Source organism: Gobius niger (genome assembly GCF_951799975.1).
Source record: "Gobius niger genome assembly, chromosome: 16".
Taxonomy (NCBI): Eukaryota; Metazoa; Chordata; class Actinopteri; order Gobiiformes; family Gobiidae; genus Gobius; species Gobius niger.
The window spans coordinates 14667217-14680903 of NC_136867.1; the positions used below are offsets into that span (position 1 = coordinate 14667217).

General features: G+C 41.3%; 1 protein-coding gene across 1 annotated transcript in view; it reads right to left on the minus strand.

Moving 5' to 3' along the window:
• Nucleotides 1–13687, minus strand: part of alk (ALK receptor tyrosine kinase) — a 423524-nt gene that overhangs the window by 56605 nt on the left and 353232 nt on the right. Inside the window, exons 6-10 of the mRNA XM_079573064.1 lie at nucleotides 10601–10732; nucleotides 4718–4852; nucleotides 3520–3623; nucleotides 1704–1876; nucleotides 483–577 (exon numbers count right to left, since the gene is read on the minus strand). Coding sequence (XP_079429190.1) covers nucleotides 483–577; nucleotides 1704–1876; nucleotides 3520–3623; nucleotides 4718–4852; nucleotides 10601–10732 — 639 coding nt within the window. The remainder of the gene's footprint in view (nucleotides 1–482; nucleotides 578–1703; nucleotides 1877–3519; nucleotides 3624–4717; nucleotides 4853–10600; nucleotides 10733–13687) is intronic.

Consider the following 13687-nt stretch of genomic DNA (forward strand, 5'->3'; position numbering starts at 1 on the left):
CCGTCAGTCGTTCCCATGAAGCTGATAAGCCGCATACACTTCTAAACACTTAATATTTCAAAATAATAAAAAGAGTCTGTGGAAAAAGAATGGAATTTTTACTTTCAGAACCAGAGCAGGTTGTGAGGCTGGCAGAACTGTTGAGCTCTATTTACAGCTCTGTGTCAACATAAAAAAAAGTTATATGCCTACACTTACTAAAACGAACGCATTCTTGCTATGCGGTGCTTTATTTACAGTAGAAATGCTCTTCAAGAATGCTCTTCATTAACAAACTGCAAGTCAGTCCAGCCTGTTCCACACGTTACAGTTTTAATATATCATGTGTTTCACTTTATTAATTTACTTTAAAAAGGTGTGCTCCCAGGGGTCTGTGTATATCCGGGGTAATTGCCAAGGCAATCAGTCAGACAATGTGCCCATCCAACCCAAGTCTGATGCAGCATATTAAGAGCAGGGAAAAGGGCAAAGTCACCACTCACATGCCAAGAAGCAGTCCATCGTGAAGGAGATGTTATCGATGGAGATCACTGAACCCACGCCAGGTCCGTCCTCAGCGCTGAACTGCAGCCAGAACCTGTGGCGAGTACAAGAGAGACGATCAAGAATATCAAAAAAAAGATGTCATCACACACATGATGATGATAGAAGTTGTTTTCAGTTGTCCACTCTTGTTTAACATATTCAGTGGCTGAAGCTATTATCTGCTTTCTACAGGCTTTTACAACTATAGTTAAAAAAAGAACATTTTGGGGATAATAATTTGCAATAAAATGCAACTTACTGTGGTCTGGTTAACTTCCTGCACTACAATGTCTGATCCAGTGTTTTTTCCAGATTTGATCTCCAATAACTTCATGCATAAGTAATTACGATCTGGTACTGACATTTGACTTGTAGCTTAAATACATTTCTCTTTGCGCTTTGAGTGCCTAATGTAGGTGGAAAAGCACTATATAAGTTGAGACCATTTACCATACACCATTCTTTTTCTCCTTTCTCTAACGTTGAGCAAATGCCTGGCGTGAGTGTGGAGTCCACACATACGTCTGTTCAACCTGAGATTTAACAAAGGTCAGTGGGCTAACACTGACATGTTATGAGCATGACATTATAATTAATAGCAAGTGTGGCTGCATTACCAGGAATAAAACATGAATCACTCTCAAGTGGGTCAGATTATACAAGCTTTGAATGCGGAGAACATTCCAGTTATACACTTCATTTTTCTGAATAATATCTATAAAATCTGCCTTAACCAAACAAATTAAAACCACGCATATGCCTTTTCTTTTGAACTATAAATATAAGAGTCAACAATGTAGTCTTCTTGCATAAAAGTGTATATAATTTGTGCACATATGTATGTAATTGACTCTGAATTGTGCATAACTTCAAATCATAACAACGCCGCCCAAGAATTTACTTCCTGTTTTGATCCAACACGCCAAAATTAAAGCACCAACTTTATTGATTAGTTCAGTAGTTCATTAGTTCAACTTTCTTTCTGCCTAACTATTAACAGACAAAACACTTCAAATGTGTGTTTTTAATTATATTCTTGTAATGTGGCAAGTACCCACTGAACTAATCAATGAGACGAGCTGTGTGCTTTTATTTTGGTGTGCTGGATTGAAACAGGAAGTCACTTCTTGGGCAGCGTTGTTATGATTTGAAGTTATGCACAGAGTCATTTGCCGTACCAGTCTGCCAGGCCGAAGAGGGGCACTGAGATGAGCTTCCAGCCTCGCTCTGCTCTGGGCTCGCTGGCCGAGTGCCACAGTCTGCGCTGCACCTCTGGGCCCGTGCTGTTCTCAACAATCCACAGGGACAGCGCCCCCTTCTGTAGACCCCCGGAACACATCCAAAACCGAACCTGGACAGGGAGCAAGGAGCTTGAATGCGATGACGCAAGGAAATGTGAAGGCTGATGCGTTCACTTTGCGGAATTGGTGGGACAAGGTGAGGAAGGCATTTGCATTACAAGCCGTAGGACTCGTGCAGATTTACATTTCGCAGTGCTCAATCAGCACCAACCATCTGCTCCTTTTAATTATTCTTCAATTATTAGAATTCTACACATATCAACATTTCCACTATCTCTGTCTGCCTGCTTCAGCACAAATCAATCTAATTTAGCTGCTTCTATGGCAGGCTGTGCGGGTAAAAAAACAAAACCCCTGCACAAAACGAAACAACGCACTGAGCCATTTCTGGAATTAGACAGTGAAAGGAAGTGAATCAGAGGCTGGCTAACAAGCACTGGATGTAACAAAGTCCCAATGCAGTGCTTCAGTGAACAGCCGGGGATGTTTTTGTCGCTTTAAGTGAAACCAACAGTGGCCTAAACCGAATATCCGCACGGAACAGAAAACGGCACCCAGCCAAGACCACCGCTTTACAATCATCTTCAATTCCGCAGTCGATACCGGCCCTTATCGGAGAAGCAGTCCCCCCATCCACATGGCGACTGCGAACAACACCGAGCTTACATGCGCTCCTCTGTCCCACGCCGGGCACCACATGAAAGCAACATGGCTCTCTCCGGCTAATACCCAAAACTAATATCCTCGAAAACCGGAGCGTCCAGGAAAGAGGGAGCGGACGGGGATGTGGAGAGGAGGATTTGGAGAGTTAATCTGGAATCATGGACAGGTTTTGGCAGCGTTTCAAGGAGCTGGAGGAAGAAGAAGAAGAAGAGGAAGAAGAGGAGGTCGGGGGAAGGCTGATGCGGTGTAGTCCAGACGGCAGCTGTAATGTGGACCTCTGATCTCCCGGCTTGTTTTCATGGCTGGACCTTTGACTCCTGATTATTTCTGATCACGTAACCTTTCCACTCCCTGTCAAACGCATTCACCGCCAGTCTCGCTTCTGTTTTACATATGCTAAAGACGCACAGGAGTTTGGAATTAAAACAGGCCTAATTCCTAATGCTAAATCCACTGGCGTCAATCAGTTTCAGAAGCGCATGACCTCTTCACCCCGCGCACTGGCTGGCTCCACGCGAGATCCCTTATGAATAAAACATGCTTCACGTTTCCACGCCAGGTCACCAGATTGCTGTTAAGGATGACGAGGTCAGACTTCTCAGAAACACAACAGTCTCAATGTGAGCTGCAATCTCAGCAGTTATTTTTAAGCATTATTAATCCCCAAAACTAATTAGCATGTCAGACGCACTTTATTTTTAACAAATATTTTGACAGGTGCTGTCACTGGAAAAGAGTCGCTAGTCAGCAAGAAAATGAGTATGACATTTAACAACCGAGTGTCATATCCAAAACATAATGACGTGAGAGAAACATCGAGTTATTTATTAGTGTCACAAATGTTTTATTGACTTTTTATTTAGCGGATCACCCGAATTAATGGTCTTCCTTTCTATAGGTATTATAGGTTTCAGTAGCTCTCTCTAGACTGAGTCATCCAGGCTATAAGAAACTTGAGGCCAAGAAGTATATACCTTGCCAACTATGTATTTCAGCATATACAGTTCAAATGAGAAAACAAACAACTCGCCTTGCATGGAGAGTTTCTTAGTGGAGGAGGAAACACTGGGCTTCTTAGTAGGGCTGACCCACGGTGGCCTTTGGTCTGTCCTCCCTCCACGCTGAAAGTAGCACCTATAGGAGACAACACTGTGCATCACACATAATATATATATTTTATCCGTTCCTGTTGTCAAGGGTTATTTTGAAGGACATAAAAAATACACTATTTTCAGCAGGGAACATGTGCTCTAAAAGACTGCAATTCACTTAGACGGCAGAGCAGAGAAAACACCATTCAGTCGTTGGAAGCGACTGAGTTCTGTGTACAGGAAGGATGGACGTACATTTAACATAAATGCCACAGGATCGAGTCCCTTATTACCACTAGAATTGTTAAAAACGGTTCAGAATGAAATGTTAGCAAATACGTTACAGTGCTCAGTCGAACACCACCTGCGTCACACCACTACACAAGCCCCCTGTGGGACATTGTTGACCTAAGTGCTACCTTTCCTTAACTTGCACTGGCTTTTCACTCACGGCCAGTTGGAAATTTAGTTTCTTTTATTTCGATGTATTAATTTTTGTCCTAATAGCTTTAAATTGCCTATTGTTATGTTAAACTAGTTCATGAAGAGAATTACCACTTTGCCATTTTGTTAAACCTCACTTTAGAGCTGTGTTGTCTGATCCTACAATAGGAATAAACCTGACCACTGGGTTTGGAAAGAAAGCATGACATGAAGTGGTGAGAAAGGGGGGGAAGAGTAGCTATTTTTTAGAAAAGTATTGAAATGCTTCTCTACTAAATTATGGATAAAACATCTCTGAGAGGTTTACAAGTCTATTTGCGATGTAATTTTTTTTAAATATTCTCATATCTCAACAACACTTGGAGCATTTCTGTTTCAGACAAGACAATGAAATTTAAATTAAAACAAGTATGCTCAGTGCATTTTTGGAAGGATCTAATCACTTTATAATAGATATGTAATATTTTGTGGTTTGCAGAGGGCATTGTATTGCCTATTGCTATGCGAGATTTTAAAGCAATTGAAAAGCTGTTATACGTTTGCAGTTTTACTATTGTCATCATTCTATCATTTCAATTACTTCCCTGTGCTGACAAAACTCTTCCAACTCCTCTTCCAACTCCTGTCATGGCATTTTATTTCATCATTTAAGTGTCAAGCTATTCTTATACTGCTAGGACGTGTGTGGATTACCTGATGAGGGGCAGATCTGCCTGGTTGCTTTGGCCGGACTCTGCAGCCTCCTCCAGGAGAACGTGCGTCCCGGTATCGACTGCCACGAGCACTCACCCTCTTCAAATGAACAGTAGCTGCCATTGAGGAAGCGCCCTGCGAAAAAAAGGAGAGACAGGAGAGGGAATACTGTCAAGACGCGGTGATCTGTGGGAGGAGGAGTTATAATGAGTGGACAGGCGCCGTGGGGAGGCTGTGAGGGGGGGCGCTGATGAGAGATTGGATTGAAGTGCCAAGGAGAGAATAAGGACGGGGAGGGCACAGGGGATCAAGGAAGAGGAGTGACACTGGAGGGGAAGACGTTGGGAGCCACAGGCACGTGGGGGGTATCACTAATGGGGCCCGAGCTGAGTGCATCGAGAGGAGAGAGCGGAGGGACGGACTGAGATGCTCGGGGTACATAAAAGGCGGTACGGGCTTTTGATCGGGTTTATATACCAACCACAAGGACAAGCTACTCAAAAAATGTTTTAGACATTTCTTTAACTCTTCCCGTTAGAGCAACTATGAAAAAGATGAGTGCAATTAGATGAAATTAGCTTGAACTACTTAGAACTTTTATCTTTTCAAACTCAAGCTCTTTGACCGAGAACATTTGAACCAATTTATGACATTCATTTATACAGTGAACATTTGTCTCCATAGTTACATGCGTCAGCAGAGTCTGACTACATTTCCCGGAAAGCCGTTTCAAAAGTGACCTCATATTAAAGTTTATTGTTGGTTAAAAAAATGTCGACTGTTCTCCTGCTATTTATTATTATGTAACAGGTTTCCCTCTGGGGGCAGGACTTCCCTCTCAGTGTGATGTTCCTGGTTAATTAAAAGACAATTAAATATTCTATAGGTTATGTGCGTCATAACATAGCTACTGCAGGGCAGTCAGCATTCATTCTATCACGGCAACTGCAGCAGATTGAGTGGAAAGTTCACTCCCACTAAAAACATGTACAATATATGGATAGTTAAAGACTGTTGTGGAGCGAAGGGAGCTGCAGGAAGAGGAAGGAGTAGGTGGAGGAGTTGACCAGTGCAAGACACCATGCTCTGAAGCAGGGACAAACCCAGGAGGCGCTGCACCGTTTCAGAGGATCAGAGAAGGAGCCAGGAAGGAACCGATGCAAATTAGCCCACGGCTACAATCCAGTGTGGCATGTCAACATGCATGAGTCCTGTGTGTGTTTATGGACATGCACTGTCCCAAACAAATAAAAATAAAATTAAAAAATGACACAGTATGCACTGACAGACAATTATCTTTTATTTCTTTTAGCTACCAATTCCCCATGTTGCATCTTTGTTGGAGATTATGAAGACTACATGTCAGTTTTTGCAACATATATTGAGACATCTTGGGCATACAGGCTATTCAGAGTGTAAACTGCTTTGTTGATAATAGACCATAAAACAGCCTCTTTCACATTACCAACTTACTCGGCACAGAAAAGACTCTCCATGCACTTTTATTTTCAAATATCCCAATATATTATTGCATTAGACTAAAAAAAACACAAGAAATAGCAAAATATAGATATTTTATTCTCGGGTGTGCAAAAAGCCAACCCTTTGTAGTTTTTTCTGTTCTCTCATATCTCGGAATAACATCATGAGTCATCTCCTCGTTACACAAAGGAACTAGGTCACTCCATGTTCTAATGCAAAAGTGAAATGTGCATTTAAAGTCACAAAACACAGGTGAATGGGTGAAAAAAGAAAAATGATGTCAAATATATCAATTTGATACTTTGGATACTGACAGACACAAAAAAATCTATTGTTGCAAGTTTTCTCTCATCAATTTTCTGACGGAAATAAGTCAATTTGTGTGTAAAAAAAAACAAAAAAGGCATAATCAAAATGGTGGACTTTTAAGTTGAAGCATGTTCAGATAAAAAGATTATTCTTTTGTACCAAACAATGTATACATTTTTCAGGGCAATATAAATTCATGGGAGACATTTTTTTTTTTTTTTTTTTAAGAAATCTTCAAAAACAAAATTGACAATTGATATATTATTCTTTTTCTTGCTTTGGGAAACCTCAAAAGTTGGCAACAAATTCCTTTTTTCCCACTGTCATTTTAAGTTACATGTGAATATAAAATTTTTTTTATCTGCTCTTGGAAAAGTTTTTTTGGTACATTTTCTCCCTTCAAGGCCAAAGTTAAAAGTTTCTCTAACTTCCTTCTTGTCTAATCCAAGCTTTCTTCTTTAGACACAGTTATAGTTTTGGAAAACAATGGGGCATCTATGGAGTTTGACCAACTGCGGTGACTTTCTAAGTAGTTATACTTTGCATAAAGATACACCGATACAAAGTTTTTCTACATGTGTCAGGGTTTTTGCAATTGACATAAAGTTTTGATTTTTCCCAGTAATGAGTTTTGGCACGACTTGGGATTTTCTGCTCAAAGTAGCGTGCAGAAGTCTAGTGGCCATATATCACACAGAATGGATGATCAGGAGGGGCTGCACGGGGTGGTTGTGGAGAGCAGGGCAGATGGAAATAGATGCAAGGCTTGAATACGAGGTAACACGTGGCCTGCAACTTGCGTGAATCACTCCAGGTTTCTGGAGTGATTGAAAGAAGCTTCAGTCTTGGAAACTGGCAGCTGGCCTTCATGCTTCTTTAAGCTTAAGTGACAGTGTAAAATGTGAATGGTGTCCTTGGAAGAAGATTACAGCTACGCTTTTACGTTTCTATGGGTTGTATATGCTTTAAAACATGTTAAGACATACATGTTATGAAGTATGTAAGTAATCAGATGTGCAGAATGAATTTTTATCATTCAACTTCCCCTATAGGGCAATACTATAATGCCCAACAACAATATCACTTTCAATGCTATTTCTTTTTTTCTTTCAATGTGTGCACACTTAACACTGAGTTGGACAAAGGCCTTGGTTTTCCTTTACGATTAAATACAGTTGTATTTAGCCTCGTGACATTGAAAGGTTGATTAAACAGCATTGATCACATTGTAAAGCCGATAGCAGAGCACGTTTATCTACAGTCCTACATATTCCTGGAAAATATATTACTTCAAATGGAGCTAATCCCCAGGGCCGATCTTTGGAGCCAATTAGTCAAGACAAATCATATCATTGTGACAATGATGGACTAGTTTCTCTGCACTTTTATGCTCCATGATCCATTGTGTGCAAACCTGTATGCACCAGGGAGCCTCCTCACGCCCTTTGTGAGCAAATTAATTATAGCAATCTCTGCAAATCAAACTATGCAGTGTAAAACACTGTTTAGCAAGCTGAGACTTTGAAATACAAAACCCGGGGGACTTGTAATCGAGCTGTCAGACTACTAGTCTATGTGACAAAGAACTAATGGGTGGATTACTTTCAAAGATGGATCAATAATCTCTAGTTGAAGCCAAGAAGGCCCCCAAGATTAACCTAAACCAGGCCTTCAAGTGTGGTGTTGTCTCAATGTCTGAAAGGACGCTCTTGGAATACTCCAGTTCTTCCACTAACCAAACCCTCAACTGATCCTGATCAAACCTGTCGTCTGAAGATGTCTGGATCTGGAGATGAGTCCCAGGGTGCACTGCAGTAGCCTACCTCTCCTGTCATATTGCACTCCTAATGTACTGTCATAGGAGCGCTGAAGGATGAAATATGGTGCACGATAGCCTACCTTTCAACTGCATTTTTACACTTTCTGTCTATGAAGCTTCCTATTGTCATCACTGTTTTCAACTGTGTCACTCTACGTGGCATTGGATGACAACAAGCCTCTATGTACGGAGTCTCCATGGTGATTCTTTTTGCTTTGTGAGCAGGCCTATAGTCCTATTTGTTGTGCTGATGTAGCTATCTGTAAATGGTCCTTGGTGGTTACTAACCGTTAGCACTCAGCTGGTCTTGGCTGTTTCATGACAGTCCATCAGGCGTGGAGAAGTTAATCTTTTTTGTAACCCAACTGTTTGTGGCATGTCGGTGCGCACCTTACTGGATGGTGACGAGTAGGTGGCACCGAGCAGAGCCTATAAGCATAGGGAGTGGCCGCGCGCGCTCACACGACTTGGTTTGGGTGCGGCGGTTGCAGCGTTCGGTAACCAGCCGAGGCTTTCTTTGTTTGGAGCACGCGTTTGTTCCTTGGCGCTCCAGCTTTACAAGTGCCGAGAGTTGGAGATTTCTGGCTTGGGGTAAGTGCTTATTGCTCCCGTTTGGGTTTGTGGATTTGAGACTGATTCCAACTTGTGCGTCATTCCAGATGCGGAGCTGCGGCCAGGGCAGTGTTGGTAACCGGCCTTTTCTTGCGGAGCACGTTCGTGCACCTGGGTGCTCCGGTTCGGCTTGGGCTGTGGGTTCGGGGCTTCCTGCTCAAAGTAAGTCGCTCGTTGTTTCGCCTTGTCTTTCTGGCCCGGGCCGAAGCTGATCCAAATCCCGCCCTTCTCTAGATTCTGAGCCGCAGCTGGGACTAGCCGCTGATCCCACACCAGCTCTCCCCCTCTTTCTGCTGCCCACACACGCATGCCTTCCACGGCAGGCAAGGCCCAAAGCGTTGATCCAAGTTTGTGCTTTTAAGATACTATTACTCGTGTCTCCATTGTAGGCTCGAGATTTTCTGCGCGTGGTCCATAACAAGGGCCGTTGTTTTGTCCAACTTTGTTTCATACCCTACACTGCTACGAGCACACGCTCTGTTCACCGTCCCAGCAGTAGGCCTATTTGGTTTACTGCCACAACCGCGGTGGGCCCCATTGCACTAGTGCGCCTCAGAGTGCTTGGACTATGCTGCACTGGCCTATCGATTTAATAAATCCCCCCATTGGTTGACTTGGTTTTTGTTACTTCTTATTTCTTTATTTTGATTCTAATTCGATTACTGCCTGCATCATTTATTTGTTTTGTTTGTTTTCTTGCTTTAGTGTTTTGCATGTTAATGTTTGCTTTGCATGGCTTGTTTTCTTTAATTTGCCTTTCTTTATTTGCTTGTATTATTTGCTGTGCTGTGCTTTAGTTTGGGGTCCGAATACTGAAACATTAAGTGAAAATTATTACCATTCTCCCTCAATAGGAGCGTTTTAAACTTGATAAATGTCTGTTGTTTATTTACTATTCTGTAGGCCTATAGTATTTTAAACATTGTGATAGTCAAAATAAAGGATAACTTTTGCACTTTTGTAAAACTGCGATCACGTCTTGCTCTATGTCCACACCTAGCGAGGCCTTATTCTAAACTTTGGTCCTGGAGCCATCTCTCCAGGTGGCCTTGTCCCATCCCTGCTGTTTAGCTTCAACTTAAGTGTTCACAATTCACACCCTCACGTCACATGTTCAATTAAGAAAGTGAATTATAAAGATTTTAGTGCTGCAATCAAGTCTGTTGAAACTCGAGTCTGAGTGACAAACACTGGAAATGGAAGCAAGCTGAGATGGAAGTCTATTATCACAAAAAGACATAAAAGACTTTTCAATGAGTCCAACAGTGAACTATAATGGACGACTAAACTAGACAATTTCAAACTTTGAGCTTATACAGCTCAAACCTAAGGGACTTGTAAGTAAGATGTCAGACTACTTGGCCAGCCTTCCTCTCTCCAAAAAACTGAAAACAAATGTGCAAAGAGATAGAAATAACAAGCGTGGAATATGTCTGGGCTGAAAAATCCTAGCCAAGCATTGCGTTGCTTTTTCTATATCTTATCCTGTCAGACAAAGACATTTGTTGCACTGCTGAACAATGACTTCATTAAAGATGTCCTACTACAGCTGACCGCCTTCAGAGCTCAGATACAGGCAATAGATGTTTTTTAAATTATATTTTAGGAGAGAGGAGGAAGATTGTTACATAAAGAATAAATATATTTTGGTGGGTACTCACTGCAGCGCTCTCCCTCGTCGTCTCCGAGTGGGCAGTCTGTCTGGAAGTCGCACAGTTTGTCTAGCGTGATGGAAGAACCTCGGTAACAGTGGTATTTGCCCTCCAAGGTGACGTTCGGACCGGGCAAAGACGCTAGACGGAAAGAAATCATTGTTATTTAGTATTCAAGGACAACTTGTATTTAGAATGACTTATTGTTTCTGATGGTTTTTTTTACGCAAACACGGAACATTAACACTATGATTCTTTTGGTTATCAAATTGGAAAGAAGAATTGCCTGATCCTATGGCTATAATCAGTTAGGAATGAAACACAAAGGGACCTTCTCATACTTGCACAATCCCAGCGCCTCTCCTCAACCTAATCCTCCTATTAGTGCTAGTGCAGGCCCCCAGTCAAAGCTCAGTGACTGCATTCTGAAGGTTCTTCAAATGAAGATTGGCATGTTCACAAAATTATATAGTGAACCTTGTCTTTAGGGCAAGCCAAGTTCATTACAAACAAACAAACGGTAACACTTTTTTATCTGTTAACATACTAATAGGCCATTAATAATACGCTCACTCATGGCCAACCCTTAACCAAACCCTGACCTTAACCCTTCCCCTAAGCCTAAAATGATTACTGATGCTTATTAATACTTAATGAGCACACCTTAATATAAAGCGATACCATCAGTTTTCGAGGACTTAGCCTTGGTATATAATATAATACAAAATAACATCTTGATAATACCTCCAGGACTTAGTTCTGAACTGTATTATACAAAACCGCAACAGAGGGAGTAAAAACCCATCTGCTATGACATTAAAAAAAGTAAAAATGAAAACAATAATAATGGCTTCTTATACTTGTATTGAACTTTACATATGTGTAACCAAGGTTCTCAAAGCACCACACTGTAGTCATTCTTAAGATAAGGTAAGATAAATGTGCCAACAGTTAAATAGTAAAAAGGAGGTATCTTATGTACAATGAGTAGGAGCAAAAATCTTAAGGGGGCAGAAATATGTATGGTAGCTTACCACCATACTCAGTGGTGGTAAGCTACTATTGTACCCCATTGGAATAGACTGATGGAAGCAAGGCTGCCAATCTGCACCATCGGCCTCTCCGACCATCACCGGCCTCTCACTCACACTCTCTTATTCATTCTGGCCTATATACATGACCGTGCCGCCCTCAAAAGTTACTTGGGCCAGACATGCTGAACTGCTCTGGGAAGCTTTATAGATGTGGACTGTGACCGAGCTGGTCGAGGATGTCAAATCATAACATGTTCAAAAGCTTAGATCTTTTTTTGGATAACATCCGTCCTTTAAAAAGGCACAACTCATAAACAAAGACATTTCCATCATGTGGTCTAGATGCATATTTGACATCATGATAGATGCAGGGCAAATGACATCACCTCATCCATCCATCCATCCATCAGACGGAGCAGCACTGGACAGGCAAGACCATCCTTTGACATACATTATTTTTTACAAGGTCAAGAATCACTGCATTTGAGTCAGAGGTCCTTGTTGGATGAGTGTGAACCAAGATGAACCTGAAGAAAATACTTTTTTCTGTTAATATTTTAATATTTTCGTAGCTAATTTAACACCGTGCACTGTCGGTATTTATTTTTAAAGAAACAAAAACAAGATGAAATGAATCAAACTTTAATTCATCCCCAGTGCAGCAACATCTCACTGCAACGGTGAGTTTCATATCAATTAGCAAGAGTTTTTTTGCACTTGTATTTTTGGTCCTATCTGGTAATTGGACTTATACGTTCGCTGTAGACAGGTGCAACATTAAAAGTATATAACTGACTAGCACCCAACCCACTTGCACATACCCACGTCTTCGCATATCGTGTTTCATTGGGATTAATTATTATTTTTTCCACACTTTTGTCTATAAATGTCCTTTAAATAGCTCCTGAAAACGCATAATGCAGATAATGAGAAACAGATGGTCAAAACTAAATTCACTGACAATAAATCTTTCTGGAAATGTGGACGCCATTTGCTTTTTACCCCCAGTGAGCTACTTTTACAAATTAAGACATTCTGAATACCCGAGTACATATAGGCCATAGGTGGAGCACACCCCTGATGGTAGCCTCGAATTACAGCGTCAACTGGAGAAGAAACGATGACCCAGATCGAGGAGCAGGCGGCACGAGAGAGTACGCACTGTTACAATAACCGGTCTCAACAACTCAATCGTGAGGCGGTACATTTGCATGCTCGGTCTATGCAAATTCGAGGGGGATAGGCGGCGTTTGCACCTCCGCTGTAATCAGAGTCAGAGGTGCAGAAGTGGAGGGAAAAAGACTGATGATATGTGATCACCTTCCTGTTCACTGATAAAAATAATCCTTATCAAAACTGTTTCCGTTCTGCCCTTCTCACAGTTCAATGAAGTGGTCCTCAACAACATGCACTGAGGAAAAAAAAAAGTAACTCTGAAACAACTACCAGCACTTGAGAAATATATAATGAAACTCGTTCATTCTTGACTCATTATACTCAAATGGCAGATTGCAAACGTATGAAGGACTCAGCTTCTTGATCTTAATAATCTAATTCAATTAAAAGTAAATCTTAGTATGCTTCGTCATGAGGTAAGACGCAAAGATTGTTATAATTAGTCTTAACTTATATCAAACTTCGTCTCTATGGCAACCTTTCTTGTCAAGTTACAACAAAACGCAATCCAAAGAAATGAAAAAGCCTTTGATCTGATCAAACATTTACTGTATGGGCGTAAAAGACCAATTTTCGACTGACCCAAAAGGGAACTGGCACAGCGTAGACTACGGATTCATATGAGGGGGTGGTATTTTTTATTGGACAAAAACACATTAGTCGAGGCCCTCCCACAGTACGACATTGTGGTACAAATTTAATGTAAGAGAGAGACGTGTTACCATTATTTTCTAATTCTAGATGTTCTGGATGACTTTGAAAACAAATGTCCTTTTTTTTTTGTCAGCGCTGTGTTGTGTTTTATAAATCATAGCTCCTGAACTGTAACATACCCACATGACTCCCACGTACGTGTGACATTTAGAAACAACCAAACCTTGCTTTT